Source organism: Ammodytes marinus (assembly GCF_949987685.1).
Source record: "Ammodytes marinus genome assembly, chromosome: 2".
In the NCBI taxonomy this organism is placed as follows: domain Eukaryota; kingdom Metazoa; phylum Chordata; class Actinopteri; order Uranoscopiformes; family Ammodytidae; genus Ammodytes; species Ammodytes marinus.
This window is the reverse complement of record NC_137231.1, coordinates 34,436,081-34,458,569: the sequence shown is the minus strand read 5'-3', so window position 1 is coordinate 34,458,569 and position 22,489 is coordinate 34,436,081. Positions and strand designations below refer to the sequence as shown.

At 38.7% G+C, this 22,489-nt stretch overlaps 1 protein-coding gene across 1 annotated transcript; it reads left to right on the top strand.

The window, feature by feature from the left end:
- Positions 1–8,394: 8,394 nt before the first annotated feature.
- On the top strand, positions 8,395–10,050 carry LOC307257183 (natterin-3-like; the record flags this gene model as incomplete). The annotated part of the gene is made up of 4 exons (XM_080036334.1): positions 8,395–8,461; positions 8,756–8,845; positions 8,981–9,539; positions 9,672–10,050. 4 exons carry the CDS (start codon positions 8,395–8,397, stop codon positions 10,048–10,050), a joined length of 1,095 nt encoding a protein of 364 aa, XP_079892460.1.
- Between the last annotated feature and the right edge of the window lie 12,439 nt (positions 10,051–22,489).

The following is a 22,489-nucleotide window of genomic DNA, read 5'->3' as shown; positions in this document are numbered from 1 at the left end:
TCTGAGGAACCTGGAAGCAAACGTAAGACTAGAATATGTTTGTAAACCAAACTGTGGGCCCTGCTGCTGTAAACAACAACAGTGAAACAGTAACTTTTTAGGAAGCTTTCTAACTTCAAACAGTGTTCCAGGGATAACATTTTCCTGAGGAAAGTTTATTTATTCAGTTATGAGAATATATCTTAGAAAATGTTCACTTCTCTGACACACCCAAAGTTGCATAGTGCACCTTTAATAAACCTTTTATAACCTGGTAACAGTCTCTGAAGTGGCCACTGGATGGCGACATACACGCTTGAAAAATTATCTTATGAGTTTAAAACACAACGCTGCCGTTTCAAAAGGCTGTAAGAGTTATGTAACTGTGTGTGATGTCATATCTCCCCTAACACCGAGTCTAAAGTTTACATATACAGGTGAAACTCAAAAAATTAGAATATCGTGCAAAAGTTAATTTACTTCAGTAATTAAACTTAAAAGGTGAAAATAATATATTATATAGCCTCATTACATGCAACGTGAGATACTTCAAGCCTTTATTTGTTATAATTAGGATGATTATGGCTTACAGCTTATGAAAACCCCAAATTCAAAATCTCAGAAAATATTATTAATACATAAATAAAAATAAAAAAGGGGATTTTAAATACAGAAATGTCGGCCCTCATAACATATAATCATGCGTATGTACTCAGTACTTGGTGTGGGCCCTTTTTGCATGAATTCTTGCCTCAATTCCAATTCATTTTCCATGATATTCTAATAATATGAGTATCACCTGTACTATACAAACACAATAAAGTAAGGCAAGGCAAGGCAAGGCAAGTTTATTTATATAGCACAATTCAGACACAAGGCCACTCAAAGTGCTTTACAGGGGCAAGATTAGAATACATAAAACACATTAAAAAACATTTTAAAGCGAATAAAATAAGCAATTAAAATGAAAACTCGATTTAAAAATATTTAAAAGCGAATAAAAGAAGCAAATAAAATGAAAATTGCAGGTTAAAATGGAAACAAAAAAGTCTTCAGACTCGATTTAAAAGAACTGAGAGTTGCAGCAGACCTAATGAAAAGTACAACTAATGAAAACCAAACTGTTGTTGCAGCTGCTGTAAACAACCACAGTGAAACAGCAACTTTTCAGGAAGCTTTCTAACTTCAAACATTGTCTCAGAGATCATACTTTACTGTGAGGAAAGTTTGTTTATTCAGTTGTAAGAATATGTCTTAGAAAAAGTTCACTTCTCTGACACACCCAAAGTTACATTTTATAAAACTTTATAAAACGGTGACAGTCTCAGAAGTGGCAACTAGATGGCGACAGAAGAGCTTGAAAATGTATCTTATGAATGATGCTGCCATTTGAAAATGCTGTATACTATACATACACAATAAAGTACAACTAGTGAAAAAGTATAGGCCTTTATTAGAGTAGAATTAGGATTTTATTTTTTATTTTTTTTAAATCAGTTGAAGGAAAATATAAGATTTTTCATTGGTTTTACTCTGCTCCCCATGGTAAACAAACATGTAATTTAAGTTTTAAATTAATTTACAAAAATTATTATATTTTTTGAAAAAAAAAATCAATAGTCCATTTTAGCTCATATTTATATAGATTCATGAAGACAGACAGTTAACAAATATTGAAAGTTAAACCTGCAGTGTGTAGAATTTTGGGTTTTATTTCCTAGCAGATTTTGTAGAAAGTAATTATAATATCCATAAATACATTTAATTTAGTGCATAATAGCTGAACATTTTTATTTTAATTATTATTTTTTCCCTTAGAAAGGGTCTCATATATGTCCATATTTCTGCATATTTTGGACCAAGGCCTAGTGTCGCCATCTTGAAAGTGTCATAGTTGGAATGTCATCAGGTGCATTGTTTAAAATTTGGAATTGTTCTTGTCCTTGAAGGCCACTGTAGCTTCTGTTATTATTCGAAAGGGTTGGGGTTACCCAGGGAGTGTTGCTTTCTAGAACTTTGTAGAACTTTCTTGATGATGTCATATTACGCACTGCCCCTTTAAATGTAGAATTTATTTTTTATAAATTTGAATTCTGTAAAATTACGAATATATAAACTATACTTCTACTAGCCTAGTGCTACTAGTAATAGTCTCATGGTGAAACTAATAGTAAATTGTTTTCCCTTTCACATTTTTGTTATTAACTTAATCCGAACCTATAGTTGTCCAAAGTTAACTGGAAGGAGAAAGTTTGATTTTAATAATTTAAACTTTAATTCAATACAATAAATAAATGAAATTAAATAAAAATATAAATTATTTTAAAAAAGTATTATTTTCTTAGCCAATTAATTTATTTAAACAAATTATTTCTGGCCAGATGTCCCTAACATGGAATAGGCCTAGTATATTAGTTCAGGGAATTTGTTATCTTTTCAATTAGCTCAATGACTGCTAATGAAGTGGATCGGTTGGGTCTGAAGCCGTATTGGCTATCAGTTAGTATATTGTGTTTATTGATGAATTTGTTAAGTCTAGCAGCAAATACTTTTTCTAAGATTTTTGAGAATTGAGGAAGCAGTGAAATAGGCCTGTAGTTTGTGAAGTGGTGTTTGTCTCCAGTTTTGTACAGCGGTATGACTTTTGCAATTTTCATTTTTCTTGGGAATTTACCAGTTTTAAATGATAAATTACAGGTGTGCGTTAATAGTTTCGAAATTCCGTGAATTACCTCTTTGACTATTCTCATATCAATGTCACTATAGTCAGTAGAAGTTTTATTTTTGCATTTATGGACAATCTCTATAATTTCACTCTCTTCCACTGCTGTTAGAAACATTGATTTTGGATTAATGTCTATGAAATCATTAATCCTGTCATCAGATCTCACAGGAACAGGTATTTTTTCAGCCAGTATTGGTCCAACATTTACAAAATATTGGTTGAAGCCATTTACTGCATCATCCATATTATCAATAGTCATATCATTTTCAATAAACTCATGTGGATAATTAACTTGTCTAGAACCATTTCCAATAACATTATTCAGTATATTCCATAGACCTTTAATATTGTTTTTATTATTATCTAATAATTTTCTATAATATTCTTTCTTACTAATTCTCATAATGTTAGTTAGTTTATTTTTATATTTCTTATATTTATGTTCTGCGTCTTTGGTTCTAAGCTTTATAAATTCTTTATATAGTGTATTTTTCTTTTTGCAGGCATTTTGTAATCCCTTAGTTATCCATGGGCTATCTGAATATTTAAATTTCATTTTAATTTCTTTTATTGGGCAATATTTATCATACAACAATTTAAATATCCCTAAGAATATTTTTCATAACCTTTATCAATATTTTCTTCTTTATATAATAGTTCCCAATTTTGATTTAATAATTCATTTTTTTAAGTGTTTATTTCCTCTTCTGTCCGTACTCTTCTGTACTTGAATGTACTCTCCCGTTTTTCCCTCTTGTAGTTGTTATTGTACACAAGAAATACTGGCAGATGGTCACTGATGTCATTGATCATTAATCCACTTATTGTATTATTGTCTATAACGTTTGTAAATATGTTGTCTATCAATGTGGCACAGTGAGATGTGATCGTGCTTGGTCTGGTGATTTTTGGATAGAGACACAGACTGTACATTGTATTGATAAAGTCATCAGTTGGTTTGTGATGATTGGGATTAAGAAGATCTATATTAAAATCCCCACAGATAAATATGACCTTTTGCTTTGACAATGTGTAAATTTTTTCCATCCATTCCTTAAATATGTCAATATCGGAACCCGGTGCTCTATAAATACAACTAACAATCACATTCTTCTTATTTTCCATGCAGATTTCAACAGTTAGACATTCTAATACATTTCCGATTGCAGTTGTCATTTCATCAACCACCTTGATATTTAAATAATGCACACACACACACACACACACACACACACACACAAAACATAATCTGTAGAAACTTTGGACACTAATATGTTGTAAAAAAAATAAAATAAAGATTTTTACTTCATCCAACATATATATTTTTTAATTTTAAAGATATACATAATTAGCTAAATTTTGCCAAATTTGCATATTTGTTCAAACATTTCTGAAAAAAAGTGTTATACAAAAAAAAGTATTTAATGTCACTAATCAAGTGGCAAAGTTTCATGGTGATATCTATGAGAAATTAATGGCTCCATGTTTGACCTCTTATAAACAAATACTCACAGTCTCTATTCAGTTCAGACAGAGGGCACCGCATTAACAATACTGTAAATTTCCCGAAACACAAGAAAGTTTTTAAAGAGATGCTAAATCACACATAAAAAAAAATAGTAAGTAATCAACTGGCAAAGTTTCACGAGTAAAAAATTCACCTTAAATGTTATTTATTATATGTTATTTAGTTTTTATTTATTTAATGTCACTAATCAAGTGGCAAAGTTCCATGATGATATCTATGAGAAATTAATAGCTCTATGTTTGATCTCTTATAAACAAACACTTCTGACAAACACGGAGGTCTCTATTCAGTTCAGACAACAATACAGTCAATGTCAATATTCAGGTGCAAGACTCCAGACATACTTGAAACTGTTCAATTGTTTACACAATGTCCCATGTTTGAGTTATGACGAAAGGCCTGATTGTCTAATGTAACTGGTATTTATCTGGTGAGGGTGTTTGCCCAACTGAGCTTAATAATACACACTGTTACAAGCTGTTAAACACACTTACAAAGTGCTGAACAAATAAAAGCAAACAGCATAAAACACATGTAATGTACGGACAATAATGAGCCATATGAAAACAAAACAAACAGTATGCTAGTTTAGGCCAAGAAGATTTATTTTCTGAATTTTCAATGCTGCTTTATTTTTATGTTTTAAATTGGGAAATACATTTTCCAAAACGACCAATAACCTCTGTATTTAAAAAGAAATCAAGCAAATAGGCTCAAAATAACCATTAATGAATTATAGGCTATCGCATCACAGTAGGCCTATTGTCCACAATAATCGCACAACAGCCCCCCATCCAAAAAGGAACTTTAAAAAGTTGAATTTGCACTTTGATGTGCATACACATGTTGAGTGTATGGTCCATTATATGTATTTATTGTGTCTGCATGGTATTGCACCAAAACAGTAGAAGTTTTCTTTAATTGTGCTTTGTACTGTCTGCATGTTTGCACAAAATTTGTACCTGCACATAGCAAACAAAATTACACAACTGTAAGGTCAGTGTCTGTTGTATTTTTGTATTCAAATAAGCAGTTGTTTATTTCTTTACTGTGCATTGGCATCTTTGAGCAAAATACCGCCCAAATTTTCGTCGGCGCGCCTCCCTTGACCCTGGGCAGTGACCACCTTGACTAAGACATTTTCTGGGGGAAACACTGCCCTGATTACAAATTGTACCAAGTCAAGTCGAGTGCTGTACAGTACAAAGGGTAAAACTATAGACACAAAGAAGCTGGATTGTCTCTAATGCATTGGGCCTGAAAAAAAATCCCATTTGGGTTTCAGAGAGCAAAGTTAATGTGTTATGACACAAGTACTTTTAACCCAGTCTCATTCTGCAGTGAGAATGAACTGTTCATTGTTGAGGAGGATTGGAACCAAACACAGCCACACGAGGCAGCAGAGGGGTGCACTAAGAAATAAGATTACAGGGCATTGAAAGTCAAGACCATAGCTGTGTCTCAATTAAGGGGCCGCAGCCTCCGAAGGCTGCATTTGAAGACAGATTGCGTCATAGCGGCGCGTCAAGGCTTGTCCCATTTCGAAGGCTCCTTCATATGCGGCCGAGAAATGCAGCCTTCGTTTCACGGTGTTGAAGGGTCCAACAGATGGATCCTTCGCGGCCCATTATATCCCAAGATTCATTGCGTTTTTTTCAGAGATGGCATAAAATAAAATAAAAATAACAAAACAGCAACGTGTTGCTCCATCTTCTTAAGTTTTATCTTCCTTGCTTCCTTTCTTGTCTTTTCTTTTGTTTTTCTTGTCCTTCTTTCTTCTTGCACTTTTTTTTCTTATCGTCTGCTAGGCAACTTCTTTTTCTTTTTTCCTCCGTTGATGAGGCTGTCTCCGTTGGCTGCAATCAGGGTTGCTAGGCAGCACAGGAGCGGCGAGTCGTCACGCAAGGTAACGGCTTGTTACGTAAACCGGAAATGCTCGTATACGGAGACCTGCGGAGACCGTCTCATTTAACAACGCTCGGTCGGCCTTCGGTTCGTCCTTCACGGGCTATGGCCTTCATAGACCGCATCGACCGCGTCCTTAGAAGGATGCAGCCCCTTAATTGAGACACAGCTATTGTGTTTCTGCATTTAAAACAAGGTCGATGAAAGTTACAGCTTCAGGCTATAAATCCAGCTATAGTTCCAGGGGTAACGGACCCACGACAAAGGCATTAAGAAAAACTATTTTAAAAGTAGCATTATTGGAAGTGATGGTTTGCTGTTACATGTCATTTATGATCATCAGAGGAATAATTAGACCGTTTCAGAATGATGTGTTTGTATCGGGCTGCTGTCCGATAAGCCTTGGACAAAGTTGATTGGATCAGGGTGTTGTTGTGCAAACACCATCACTAGATAAATCCCTAAGAATTATGTCTATAGAATTAGAATTATGCTAGCTCACTGTGGGTCTGACGTAATTACACTATCAATGAGAATCTCCCGTCCCCCCGCCACATGTCGAAGTGTCCCTGATCAAGACACTGAACCCTAAATTGCTCCCGATGGTTAGCCTGCTGCTATCGGTGTATGAATGTGTGTGTGAATGGTAACGTGGGAATGGGAACAGGTCTCCCTTGAAAAAGAGTCTCCCGACTCAATGGGATGTACCTGTATAAATAAAAAGGTTACCCCATTGGCTCTGCTGATTAACCTGTTTATCGACTCATGATCAAAAACCTCAATATTTACTTTGAATTTTGTTCAGTATGAGCTTCTCCAACTATCATAATAAACCCAGTTCTTTTTGTCCTTGGTGTGGCAACAGCTGCTCAGTGTGTCCACAGAGAAGGATTCAATCATTCATATGCAATAAAACCTATTAAAAATGTACTTTAATGATTAAAAATAGCTTTTTTCATCAGCAGCAATACTATATAATCTCTCATATCAATACAAACTGTTTTTCTACAACATATACATGTTTTATAAGGTTTCTAACTGGTGGGACACGTTGTGTCACCACCGTCAGACAATCCATTAAAATGTAATAAAAACAGGTAAATAAGGGAAAGCTGTCACTATGAAGTCACATTCTACCTCTGCAAAGTACATTAGAGTCAGACAGGCTCTGATAAGTGTTGTAGTTTTAGAATATTTTACATTCCAAATCTTGAAAGTCCTGCGTCACAACCATGATATGTCAACACGACTTACAATTTCTGGATAAGTTATTTGAAATGGTTTGATAATTTTATTTTCCTGAAGCAGTTCGTACTGGCACCTAACATCAACAGAAAAACCAAATGTAAAGGCAAGCTAAAAAGCCCATTTTGATAAGGAATGGCAAGCTAAAAAGCCCATTTTGATAAGGAATGGCAAGCTAAAAAGCCCATCTTGCTAAAAAGGACAAAAGCTGGGAGGTTGTGTCAAAGCATAGCTCAGTAGCTTAGTATATGTTGGATACATACATGTAATTTAATCTACCCAAACATAGGGTTTGTATTTTTTCAACATTGCACCCTGTGTTGTCCCACTTCTCAAGAATCACGGATGTATGTATTGTCAGTAGGATGTGTGTGTTTGTGCTTTGTCAGTGTGTGCGTGGCATCAGTTCCTGCTCCTGTTAAACTATATAAGATCTGATCTTTGTCTCCACACACATTCTGAAGCTTTTTGGCTTCATAGGACGGAGAGAAGATCCTTCAGCTGCAGGTTTGCTACTCTTTGATCATCCTCTTTTTAAGACACTGCAGGGGAATAGGGGAATATATTTATAGATATGATATCATCATGCAACCTCGCATTATATTTTGTAATACAATTTGTTCAGACCTTTTTTAATCAATTTTGGCAATATCTAACTAATTATGCGTACAATTGAATCTCTTTATAAACCAAAAATGTAGATGTTGGATGAAGCCAGAGTTAAAATCTTTGTTTAATTCTTTCAACATATTAGTGTCCAAAGGTTTGTATTAAAAAAAATTAAGTTTAGTTCATGTCCAATAACGATGGTTGTATAGGAAGAATATAAACAGATACAAACAAACAAGGTTTATAATTGTGATATTCTTAAAATTGACCAGTACTTGGAAAAAAACAGAGTTTTGCTCTATGGACTGAATTATTGCCTAATAAAATTTTTTATGAAAATAAATAATTAAAAAGAACTTAACACTTCTGTCTCTCCTAGTGAAAGGTTTTCAGCATCTCCAACATGAAGATACTGGCTGTGGCTCTCTTTGTGGTCGCCATGGCGGCTCTGACCAGAGCTGATGGTGGAGGTGAGTATTTATTTGCTATACGTCTAAACTAATGCTCCCCATAACACATTTGAGTGTTAACCACTTCATTTCCTGCATTCTGTTGAGGTTTTATGCACCAATTTGTGTCTTTTCTGTATTAATTTATGGTGGAAATGTCTTTATGTAAAAGTAAGACAACATTATTACCCCTCTTAATTATTCACATTTTTGTGCTGTTTATTCATGTTGTGTCTGATGTGCAAAGGCCTTTAGAGCAGAAGTTAACATCCAGCTGACACCAACTCATTGCTTCTGTGCTTTTCTTTCGTTCAGACTCCATGGAGGACCCAGCTCCAGAGGACATGGTTCCTGAAATCCCCTTGAATGAGACGACTGAACGAGATGGATTCCCTCAGTCTGATGGTGAGAAGGAAGACATGACTCATAGCCTCTTCTGTGCTTGTATTTGTGTTGTGTCTGATGTGCAAAGTCTTTTAGAGCAGAAGTTAACATCCAGCTGACACCAACTCAATTCTTCTGTTCTTTTCTTTTGTTCAGTGTCCATACTGAACCCAGCTCTAGAGGGCAGGGTCCCTGAAATCCCCTTGAATGAGACGACCGAACCACATGGATTCCTTCAGCCTCCTGTGAGACAGAAGAGACAGACCCAAGACGACACCAACCTGAAATGGGTGACATGGGGGGGCAGTCTCCCTGGTGGAGCTGTGGCGATTTACAACAGTGATGTTAAACGCTACGACTACGTATGCAAATATGGCTGTCACGCTGGTTTTTACACCCCCGGTAAGGGTTCCTACTGCCACATCCCCTATGGAGAGAAAGAGTACAGAGTTAGCCAGTTTGAGATCCTAGTTAATGAAGGCAACTTAGAGAACCTAGTGTGGAAAGATGGATCACATGGTTCAGTGCCCCAAAACTCAGTCAGAACCTGTTCCGGGTCTGATATATATGTTGGGAAGAACAAGTATGGTCTTGGAAAGGTACATGTTAGGCATGAGGCCTTCTTCCTTCCCAAGGACGGTAAAGAGAAATGGTACAAGAAATACCAGGTCCTCACCTTCGACACAGTTGTAAAAGAGCAGATCACCAATGTCAGGTACAACACTTAACAGGCAAAAACCTTAGATCATCCTCCAGAGACCTTGAGCAAGTCCTCCACCAGCAACCATGCGTGCAGAACAGTTACCAAAACAGTTATACTCACAACAACACAGCAATCGGCGAAAAGGTGGGACTTCAGCAGTTCCATCACGCTTGGCATCTCAACAACCATCACCGCCGGAATCCCAGCTGTCGCCTCTGCAAGTGTTCAGACCAGTGTTGAGACATCATTCCAATTCTCCAAGGGAGCCACTAAGACTGACTCAAAGTCTTACTCTTCCTCTGAGGAGGTCACTGTCCCACCAAACCACTCGTGTGCTGTCCGTATGGTGGGACATAAGTATAGCGCAGATGTCCCTTTCACTGCACTGCTCACCCGCACGTATGGCAAGGGGGTTAAAACATCTGCGTCCATCACTGGTACGTACAAAGGTGTCAACATTGTACATGTCAAAGCTGTTGTTGACCGCTGTACACCTATACCCAATGCTCGTCCTTGCCCCTAAAGGAAAAAATTGACGAGGCATCTAAAGTTATCTGACCAAATGCAGGTCAAATCTGGATTAAATTATATGGGGTGAAGTGTCTTATTAAGGCGAGACACTGCAGGAAAAAGATTTCTCTCTATTCTGCTTCAATAATATCTGTCTTTCATACTAGTATAAATCAAAGGTCCAAATATACATCTAGGTGTTCATTTGACTAAATCTTGTCAGTTTGCATCTGTATATTTCTCCTATACGACCACCGAAAATTAAAACATTATCTCATCACAACTTAACTTTCCATAATCATACTTACATAATCATACAGAATGATTTGTTCATTTGTTGTTACTTGTCTGATTTATGATACATTTTGTTCTTAAAAACATCCCGCAAATGCATTTTTTAAAAAGAACTGTACAAAGTATTTTTTGATTCATCAAATGAAAAAAATGCTGTATCCTAAGTCTGTTCTGTAAACACTTTGGACAATTATATTTTGTGAAAATTAAATAAAGATTTTAACTCTGGCATCATTCAACCTCTCGATGTTTGGTTTTTGTTTATTTAATGAAATTATATCATACTGTGGACTTACTATTCCAAAGCTCATGAGACAGTTTTCCATTACATTTTATTTAACAAATCAATGTTTTAGCTCAGAAGTGTTTAACACCTTTTAACACCCCAGAATGTACCAGAAGGTTCTGTTATGTGTCTATTATTTTTGGCAATTCACATAACACTAATAATAGACACATTTTAGGTTTTATTTCTCAGCCACTTTTGACAGAAAGACATCACCAACAAAGCGTTTTCTCTTCTCACATTGCTACGGATAAGTTTAAGTACCTTTCTTTAAAGGTGCACTATGCAGTTTCAGAGGAGGGGGATTTGTTTACATTCACAGAGCCTGCAGTTAGTTTACTAAACATAGTTTCTCTACAGGCAATTCTTAGTATTGAATAATTCTATCATAAATAAAAACTAAATTATTCTGAGGAACCTGGAAGCAAACGTAAGACTAGAATATGTTTATAAACCAAACTGTGGGCCCTGCTGCTGTAAATAACAACAGTGAAACAGTAACTTTTCAGGAAGCTTTCTAACTTCAAACAGTGTTCCAGGGATTTTCCTGAGGAAAGTTTATTTATTCAGTTATGAGAATATATCATAGAAAATGTTCACTTCTCTGACACACCCAAAGTTACACACTGCACCTTTAATAAACCTTTTATAACCTGGTGACAGTCTCAGAAGTGGCCACTAGATGGCGACATACGAGCTTGTAAAATGTGTGTGATGTCAGATATCTCCCCTAACACTGAGTCTAAAGTTTACATATACAGGTGAAACTCAAACAATTAGGATATCGTGCAAAAGTTCATTTACTTCAGTAATTCAACTTAAAAGGTGAAAATAATATATTATATAGCCTCATTACATGCAACGTGAGATAATTCAAGCCTTTATTTGTTATAATTACGATTATTATGGTTTACAGCTTATGAAAACCCCAAATTCAAAATCTCAGAAAATTTGATTATTACATGAAATTATAATCAAAGTCGGCCCTCTATAAAGTATAATCATGCGTATGTACTCAGTACTTGGTGTGGGCCCTTTTTGCATGAATTCTTGCCTCAATTCCAATTCATTTTCCATGATATTCTAATAATATGAGTATCACCTGTACTATACAAACACAATAAAGTACAACTAATGAAAACCAAACTGACAGCGCGACTAGAGAAAATATACAGTGAGCCGCCTCCCTCCGTCAGTTTCAGTCTACAGCCGAACAAATTACAATTACCACCATGGACATCGTTTAAATAAAGCCTCTTGTTTTTATGATCATTAGGGCTTTGATACAAATTCTGAAGTCCGAATATTACGTTGGCAGCTGCTGTGCAGTTTTTTTTCAGCAACTCAACCTGCACTGTAAAAAAAAGGCAATAAGTTGATCTTTTTGTAGATTCATACCTCCTCAACGTGCAAATAAATGAGTTGTTCACAATCACATCCCTAGTAAAATATTATTTTTACTCTTAGATTGGAAGGTTTCACTGTTTATTTATTTAGGGTGGCTTTTTAGTTGTAGGCTATGTTTGAGGAGCACATTTCGGAGTTTAATCGTATGCAATGTTGAAAGAATTTACAGAATTTTCCTTTTGGGGCATCCCTACAGTGAATAATCGTCTTTAATAATCGTGATTACAATATCAATCAAAATAATCGTGATTATCATTTTTGCCATAATCGAGCAGCCCTAGAAAATGTTCACTTGTCTGACACACCCAAAGGTAAATTTTATAAAACTTTATAAAACGGTGACAGTCACAGAAGTGGCAACTAGATGGCGACAGAAGAGCCTGAAAATGTATCTTATGAATGTGAACCACAATGCTGCTATTTGAAAATGCTGTATATACTGTACCATACATACACAATAAAGTACAACTAGTGAAAAAGTATAGGCCTACATTAAAGTAGTAGAATTAGGATTTTAAAAAATGGGAAAAAATTCAGTTAAAGGAAAATATCATAACTTTCTTCACTGGTTTTACTCTGCTCCCCATGGTAAACAAACATGTAATTTAAGTTTGAAATTAATTTACAAAAAATACTTTATTTTTTGAAAAAAATTAAAATAATCAATAGTCCATTTAGCTCTCATTTATATAGATTCATGAAGACAGACAGTTAACAAATATTGAAAGTTAAATGTATAATTTCTTTTTTATAAATTTTAATTCTGTAAAATTACGAATATATAAACTAAACTCCTACTAGCCTACTAGTGCTACTAGTAATAGTCTCATGGTGAAACTAATAATAAATTGTTTTCCCTTTCACATTTTTGTTATTAATAAAAATACTGACAAAGCAACACATCTTAATCCGAACCTATAGTTGTCCCAAGTTAACTGGAAGGAGAAGGTTTGATTTTAATAATTTAAACTTTAAAGGTGCAGTGTGTAATATGACATCATCAAGAAAGTTCTACAAAGTTCTAGAATGCAACGCTCCCTGGGTAACCCCACCCCTTTTGAATAATAACAAAAGCTACAGTGGCCTTCAAGGACAAGAACAATTCTAAATTTTAAACAGTGCACCTGATGACATTCCAACTATGACACTTTCAAGATGGCGGCACTAGGCCTTGGTCCAAAATATGCAGAAATATGGACATATATGAGACCCTTTCTGAGGGAAAAAATAATAATTAAAAAAAAAAATGTCAGCTATTATGCACTAAATTAAATGTACTTATGGATATTATAATTACTTTCTACAAAATCTGCTAGGAAATAAAACCCAAAATTCTACACACTGCAAGTTTAATTTAATACAATAAATAAATTAAATTAAATAAAAATATAAATTATTATTATTTTAAAAAAGTATTATTTTCTTAGCCTATTAATTTATTTAAACACATTATTTCTGGCCAGATGTCCCTAACATGGAATAGGCCTAGTATATTAGTTAAAAATAGAAAATTATTCGAATTATTTGAACAATTATATAAAAACATTATTATTAGGCATCCATTCATTGCATTGGGCTATATATGGTGTCAAATGTGATGTGTTCAGGTCGGCTCAGTAATATGATTGATGTGTTCAAATGTAACACAAAAAAATATATATTTAGATTTTTTCCCGAGAAACTTGTTTTCTCAAGCTGAAGCATTGAAAAAGACTGATGGTCTGTGAGTCTGTGTTGAATCACTAGATCATTCTCCTGAATATCAAAGCATTTTAAAACACCACCATCTTGCAGCACTGTACGTGTTGTCAGTATCGATCCCACTATATGTGACCTGAACTTCAGTTAATTATATTCTATATTAACTCAGTTACAATTGTTTAAGTGGAAATATATCATGCACTGTTTCTGTTTCGGTTTTTGGACACTCGGGTGAAGAGAGGGGCAGAGCTGTCAACTGATCACCATCTGGTTGTGAGTTGGGTCAAAAGGTGGGGGAAGACTCTGGACAGACCTGGTAAGCCCAAACGGGTAGTGCGGGTGAACTGGGAACGTCTGGCGGAGGCCCCTGTTCAAGAGATCTTTAATTCGCACCTCCAGCAGAGCTTTTCTAGCATCCCTGTGGAGGTTGGGGGCATTGAACCCGAGTGGTCGATGTTCAAAACTTCCATTGCTGAAGCCGCGGCAGGCAGCTGTGGTCTCAAGGTCTTAGGTGCCTCAAGGGGCGGTAACCCTCGAACGCCGTGGTGGACCTCGGTGGTCAGGGAAGCCGTCCGACTGAAGAAGGAGTGCTTCCGGGATATGTTATCACGGGGGACTCCTGAGGCAGTTGCAAGGTACCGACAGGCCCGAAGGGCTGCAGCCTCTGCCGTGACAGAGGCAAAGCAGTGGGTGTGGGAGAAGTTCGGAGAAACCATGGAGAAGGACTTTCGGTCGGCACCAAAGTGTTTCTGGAAGACCGTCCGGCACCTCAGGAGGGGGAAGCGGGGAACCATCCAAGCTGTGTACAGTAAGGATGGGACGCTGTTGACCTCAACTGAGGAGGTGGTCGGTCGGTGGAAGGAGCACTTTGAGGAACTCCTGAATCCGATTAACCCGCCCTCTATGTTGGAGGCAGAGCTGGAGGCTGATGGGGGATCATCGTCAATTTCCCTGGTGGAAGTCACGGAGGTAGTCAAACAACTCCACAGTGGCAAAGCCCCGGGGGTTGATGAGATCCGTCCAGAAATGCTGAAAGCAATGGGTGTGGAGGGGCTGTCTTGGATGACACGCCTCTTCAACATTGCGTGGAAGTCGGGTACAGTGCCGAAGGAGTGGCAGACCGGGGTGGTGGTTCCTATTTTCAAAAAGGGGGACCAGAGAGTGTGTGCCAATTACCGAGGTATCACACTTCTCAGCCTCCCCGGCAAAGTCTACTCCAAGGTGCTGGAAAGGAGGGTTCGGCCGATAGTCGAACCTCAGATTGAAGAGGAACAATGCGGATTCCGTCCTGGCCGTGGAACAACGGACCAGCTCTTCACTCTCGCAAGGATCCTAGAGGGAGCTTGGGAGTTTGCTCATCCAGTCTACATGTGTTTTGTAGATCTGGAGAAGGCTTATGACCGGGTTCCCCGGGAGATACTGTGGGGGGTGCTGCGGGAGTATGGGGTGAGGGTGTCTCTTCTCAGGGCCATCCAATCTCTGTACGCTCAAAGCGAGAGCTGTGTCCGGGTTCTCGGTTGTAAGTCGGACTCGTTTCCGGTGGGGGTTGGCCTCCGCCAGGGCTGCGCTTTATCACCAATCCTGTTTGTGATATTCATGGACAGGATATCAAGGCGTAGTCGTGGTGGGGAGGGGTTGCAGTTTGGTGGTCTGAAGATCTCATCTCTGCTGTTTGCGGATGATGTGGTTCTGATGGCATCATCGGCCTGTGACCTTCAGCTCTCATTGGATCGGTTTGCAGCCGAGTGTGAAGCGGTTGGGATGAGGATCAGCACCTCTAAATCTGAGGCCATGGTGCTCAGCAGGAAACCGATGGATTGTCTGCTACAGGTAGGGAATGAGTCCTTACCCCAAGTGAAGGAGTTCAAGTACCTCGGGGTCTTGTTTTCGAGTGAGGGAACAATGGAGCGTGAGATTGGCCGGAGAATCGGAGCAGCAGGGGCGGTTTTGCATACGCTTTACCGCACTGTTGTGACGAAAAGAGAGCTGAGTCGTAAGGCAAAGCTTTCGATCTACCGGTCGATCTTTGTTCCTACCCTCACCTATGGTCATGAAGGCTGGGTAATGACCGAAAGAACGAGATCGCGGGTACAAGCGGCCGAAATGGGTTTTCTCAGGAGAGTGGCTGGCGTCTCCCTTAGAGATAGGGTGAGAAGCTCAGTCATTCGTGAGGAACTCGGGGCAGAGCCGCTACTCCTTTGCGTTGAAAGGAGCCAGTTGAGGTGGTTCGGGCATCTGGTAAGGATGCCCCCAGGGCGCCTCCCTAGGGAGGTGTTCCAGGAGCGTCCAGCTGGGAGGAGGCCTCGGGGAAGACCCAGGACTAGGTGGAGAGATTATATCTCCACACTGGCCTGGGAACGCCTCGGGATCCCCCAGTCAGAGCTGGTTGATGTGGCCCGGGAAAGAGAAGTTTGGGGTTCCCTGCTCAAGCTGCTGCCCCCGCGACCCGATTTCGGATAAGCGGTTGAAGATGTATGTATGTATGTATGTTTCACCTGTAGCTAAACTAACAAAAATGCTGTGACACTTAAATAATTCAACATTCATGTTTTTTTTTGGTTCATGGCAGAAAGGATAATGAGTCAAAATGTAATTTAAAAACACAGATAGGCTGATACAAAAAACATACAGAAAAATTATAATAATAATAATTGATAAGATTTATATAGCGCTTTTTTGGAGGTCACTCAAAGATGCTTAAAAGTGAATATTAGGAAAATGTAAAACCTTATTTAAGAGAATAAATCAGATAAAGAAGTTGTATGAAGGACCCCAACCATCCGGACGAGCCCCCATAATTATCTTACTGCCACCACGATAAACACGAAAAATGAAGCCAGTTCAGCCTTCCTTAACAAAATGCCCGAAACCTGAACCAAAACAAAAGATGGATCAGATGAGATGGCAAAAACTAAACTAAAGTGTGCTCTCTCCAATCACACAACAATAAGCCGTCTGTATTTTGTAAATGTATTGTGGCAAAATAAATAAAAGACCCTGCTGAGCCACACACAAGAACTTGTGTTCTCACAGGCTAAACACATTTAATGTTTCCTTCTTCCTTGAAGTTTCAACACAAACACACACACACACACACACACACACACACACACACACACACACACACACACACACACACACACACACACACACACACACACACACACACACTTTCTTTCTCTTTCTCTTTCTCTTTCTCTTTCTCTTTCTCTCTCTCTCTCTCTCTCTCTCTCTCACACACACACACACTATGACGTCCACTTTTAACCTTTTTAGGCACAAACATTCTTTCTCACACACTCTCCCTGTCTCGTGGTTGTCCAATGATTTAAATTATGATGTCCACATTTTGTAAAAATGTTAAATAAACTAAAACATACTTTCCCACTTATGCACGCACACACACACACACACACACACACAAACACTCTCTCTACAGGGCTCCTTACACATCTGCCGCCATGTGGTGCGGTCAGCAGCAGTACCTTCCAAGTCCTCAGGGTTGATGTCACATTACATCTATGTGGTCATGTACATTACCACATGTCTGACAGACAGCATGGTACACAGACACCTTGGTGTGGAGGTTTAAGTCCTTGTTTAGAAAGACCCGGTGTCACAGTCTACCAAAGGCAGCAGACGCTTGTCTAATGCGGTTCAATGCTGCAGTCATCTGAGAGCATACTCCCCAGGTATATAAATGACGGAACTACTCATCAGAAACAGTAAAGACAGGTAAAGTGGAAGAGGGGCTGGTACTCCATTGACAAATGACCTCTGTTTTGGTGGTGTTGTTGTGGACCCATCCTGCTGTACTGCATACTGCAGTTCAAGGACCCTTTCATCAAGCAGTTTGGTGGTAGCTTGGAATCTGCTGATATTAAAGAGGTTTCCATCCAGTCTGAAGTCTACATGCACACCACTGCTATTCTCAATCTCCTTATGGGGGAGCTGAGTAACACAGAGAAGGAATATGTTAAAGAGCACAGGTGCCAGCACAGTGTCGTACGAACAGGGAAAGGAGCGTGTGTGTGTGTGTGTGTGTGTGTGTGTGTGTGTGTGTGTGTGTGTGTGTGTGTGTGTGAGATGCACGTGTTCACTCACTGAGTCTCTGAGGAACTGAAGTATTTAACAAACGCGGATACCTTCAACCGACATGTTCAAGTTTGAGATATGTTAAATAAATAAAAAATAAGAACTATTTAACTAAATGACAATGCAGTCTTTTATATGGTACTTTAAAACATTAAAAATAACATTAAAGTAAACTTTAAGAAATCATAAAATAATGATAAAGCACTAGTAGAAGCTGTAGGGATAAAACATTCTCAGCTAGAGATGAAGGCCAAAGAGAAGAGGTGTGTCATTAACAACTTTTGAGAGAATAATAATATCCTACTCTGAACTACAACATGTAATATTTCACTCAACTTATGTATTTCCATAACGCAATTTACTAAACCTGAACCAAAACAATAAAGACAGTCCAGAATGAGCAAAAATGAAAATAAGGGGGCGCTCTGGCCAACCACACAAAGGGCCTTTTTCAAATGTTCATGTAATCATGTTGCCCTGTTTGTATGGTGCCAAAAAAAAAACCTGCTGAGCAACACACACTCTGGAACGTTTCTTAAAAACTTGTGTTATCAACTAATCACAGAAATGTTTCCTTCTTCCTTGAAATTTTAACACACACACACACACACACACAAACACACACACACACACACACACACACACACACACACACACACATACACACACACACACACACACACACACACAAGATTCACGATTGTGGCTAGTCTGTTTTTTTGACACTCAAACTAAAATTATTAAACCCTTAAATTTATAATTGAACCAAAACGTTTGCATCAACTTGAAATGACTGAGTGTCCAGGCACCACACTAATTAGGGGGCCAAGCCCGAGTAGGGCTGGGACCGCGTTTTGCAGAGCAACGCGGTTCCCAAGCCCTGCGGGGCAGGGAACCCTATTGTTCTTGTAGGGATTATTCCTATTATTTTTCTCCGCGTAAAAGTGGTGCTGCAGCCCAAACCGTAAAGGGTTGGGACATGCCACTTCCAGGGCATATTCAGGTCCGTACCCCGTACGCAGACAAAAAAATTCAGACATCCCGGCCAGTAGGTGGCGCTACAACAAAGGAAAAGGCGTTTTGGGCTATAACTTCCGCACCGAAAGTCCGACAGTCAAAAACTTTATATCCACAGATGCCCACAAGTCAGCTGCATCTTTTGAGATAGGCCACGCCCATTTGCGATAGGATACATTTTTTGCTACGTCGCAAAAACTGTGTCAGTCACCAAAACATACTCCTCCTACAGTTTTTGCCCGATTTGGACGAAACCAAAAGCATTATGCTTTACCAACTCCCACGAGCAAAAGTGGGTCAAATAGTTTTTCTACGACCATTGGAAGACCAAACGGTAGCGCTTTAAAGATTCGCGAAAATTCCTTAAAAAAAAAAAAAAAGGGGATTTTCTTGAAACTGAAGGGAGACTATCATGGGGCATACCTGAGCCTATGGCGAAAATATGGGCAAGAAATTCCTATGTGGGCCGGACTTATTAAAAAAGAGAATTTTTCAATTTTTTTGCCTGTTTTCGCCATTTTCTAAGTCTTTAGGCGGGAAAATGGGAAAATTCAAAAAAGTCTCTTTACAATGGAGAGGTTGACAATTTGATTTTGCTATAACTCCCCAACCGAACATCGCACATTCAAAAACTTGACATCCACTTGTTTGGTACATTGAGCTGCATCTTTCTATCTAACGTAGTTTTGCGAATGCCATCCATAGGGGGCGCCAAAACCAGAAAAAGCAAAGAAAACGCGTTTGGGGCTATAACTCCCACACCGAACATCGCACATTCAAAAACTTTACATCTCCGGATTCCGTGAAGCGAGGGGCCGGCGCCGCGGACGACAACGCCCAATCCCGAGTCGCGTGGGAGGCTTGGCCCCCGTTCACAACTGCTTGCAGTTCTAGTTTAATAATTTAATTGCCAGCGACTTATTGTCTAAGAAACTTGAACAGGAAGTGAACTGTTGGAAAAGTCGGAGAATAAGGGGGCGCTCTGGCCAACCTCACAAAAGGCCTTTTTCAAATGTTCATGTAATCATGTTGCCCTGTTTGTATGGTGCCAAAAGAAAAACCTGCTGAGCAACAGACTCTGGAATGTTTCTTAAGAACTTGTGTTATCAACTTATCAGAGAAAGGCTTAAAGTATCTAATGTTTCCTTCTTCCTTTAAGTTTTAACACTCACACGGACACACGCGCGCACACACACACACACACACACACACACACACACACACACACACACACACACACACACACACACACACACACACACACACACACACACACACACACACACACACACACACACACACACACACACACACACACACACAGGGGGGTTAGGTATCGGCTTGTGTTGTGTTCTTGTGTGCTCTTCCCCTCCTCCAGAGGCCTATTGCACGTTAAATGTCATTTAAATGTTGCTGTATTTGATATTTAAATGATACACACGTCACACACACACACACACACACACACACACACACACACACACACACACACACACACCACACACAAACACACACACACACACACACACACACAGGTTTGCCACTGAGCAGGTGTGCTGGGTCACTCAGAAAGATGTGCTCAATCTGGGAGCAGTGTAATGCTACAGTTTTTTTTCGATTGCTCCAGCACGATTTTGAGAACAGGGCCCGTTTTCTCAAAACACTACACACAATTAGCACAATCAAACACACAATTAGCAGAACACCTCAGACCCTTAAACACATTTCCTGATAGACTACCTCACTTTTTCAAAACCCCTAAACACAAATCTCAAAACTCAAACACAAAATGCAAAATCCTTCACTTGCAAAAGCAGTTACCCTCAAAACAGTGTTAACTCTTCACTAAATGGTGTTTTCTTTTCAAATGACAAACACATACATCATATGACTAGATATTTCTAGCACTCATTGAACACTGGTGTGCAGAATGGAAAACACTATAGTATAAATGCAAACCACTATATGAATGCTTTATCAGTAGAATTATGCCTTTGCATGTTCATACACTTTCACCTACAGTAACAACAAATACTTTACAATGTTTGCCAAATGCTAACACACATGTTGCAGAATAGTTTATTTTGCCATTTCAAACAAACACAATGAATATGTAGGACTGCAGTTCAAGCAATTCAGTGTGTCAGTATAAACTACTGTACTGTACAGTAAAAAACAATTACAGTAAAATTGGGGAACAATGGTAAAAAAAACAGCGCTGTATAGGAATTGGGTGGTTGGATTATGAATCATTGTATAGATACCGCCTCCTGTTTGCGTCTGGCCACATCGCCTCATCAACATCACACTCAATAGCCTCGTTCGACTTGCGCAGGTCTGAGCATGACCTGTGCAGCTATGACGCGCGTCTTGCTGAGCGCACAACAAAAATGCTGGAAAATGCTGTGCGCTCAGCAAGACGATAATAATTGCGCAGGTCTTAGCAAGACGGTGACATGTCGAACGAGGCTATTGTCTTCCTTTGAGAAGCAACAGGGAAATGATCACCTGATATCCAGTCTAAATATCCTAATTATGGAGCGACTCAGGTTGGGCTGCACTCTCTGTCCAGGCTCCCTCATTGATAGGTCATGATCTATAACATGGTCCACTATAGTGTCCCTGTTGTATGTGTCTCCTCCTGTCGCTCTCTCTCCTCCTCTTCCCATGACTCTTTCTGTCTCAGAAAGGAGCTTAGCTCACCTGGGGTCTATCTGAAGTGCTAAGGTTTAGACTGATTGGTATTCAATTAGTTTAATTTTTTTTCAAGAAGTGTGTTGGAGAATTTCAAACACAGTGCAAAGCATAATTGTGTTTGTAGGGTTGGTGCTTTGGTTTAGGGCATAGTTACAAAAGTTAGAGGTTGTGATGTTGTGGTCATAGCAGTCTCTTTTAGTGTTTACAGTATTCGGCAAAAACTGTATTTGTACCAAAATGTGCAGTGTACTGTAAATCACAGCAAACAGGAGCTCATCTCTGACCCTTCTATCTAACTGCACAAAAGCCTTTTGAGTTTAGAAATTTGATTGGCAGTGTGTTCTGTGTGAATACCATGAGAGAGAATTCAGGAAGAGTGTGCAAGATATAGAGAATTGTGTTTAGTGTTGTGAAAAATGTGTGTTTTGGAATGAGAATATGAGTTTAAGGCAGGAAATGTGTTTGGAGTTCAGCAGAATTGGTTAAGCAGTTGGTAAATTAGTTTGTGTCTGATGTTCCAAAAAATGTGTTTAAACAATTGTGAAAAACTGTAATATGTGCATTTCCCTGTGGGGACAACTTTACCTATTGCTCACTCTTTTCCTGCAAATTGAATTTCATACTTTAACTAATTTAATAATTTCATTGCCAGCGACTTCTCGTGTACTTGTTGTTCAAATGATAAACTAAGAAACTTCAAACTTGAAAAGGAAGTGAACTGTTGGAAAAGTGAAATGTGGGAATCCCCCATCAGGGCATTTCTCAACACCTTCACCAAAAGACTTTCACTTTCAGACAAAAATATGTCAGTCAAAGATCATTATAGTTAAGGTGTGTGTGTTTGTGTGTGTGTGTGTGTGTGTGTGTGTGTGTGTGTGTGTGTGTGTGTGTGTGTGTGTGTGTGTGTGTGTGTGTGTCTGTGTGTGTGTCTCTGTGTGTGTGTGTGAGTGTGTGT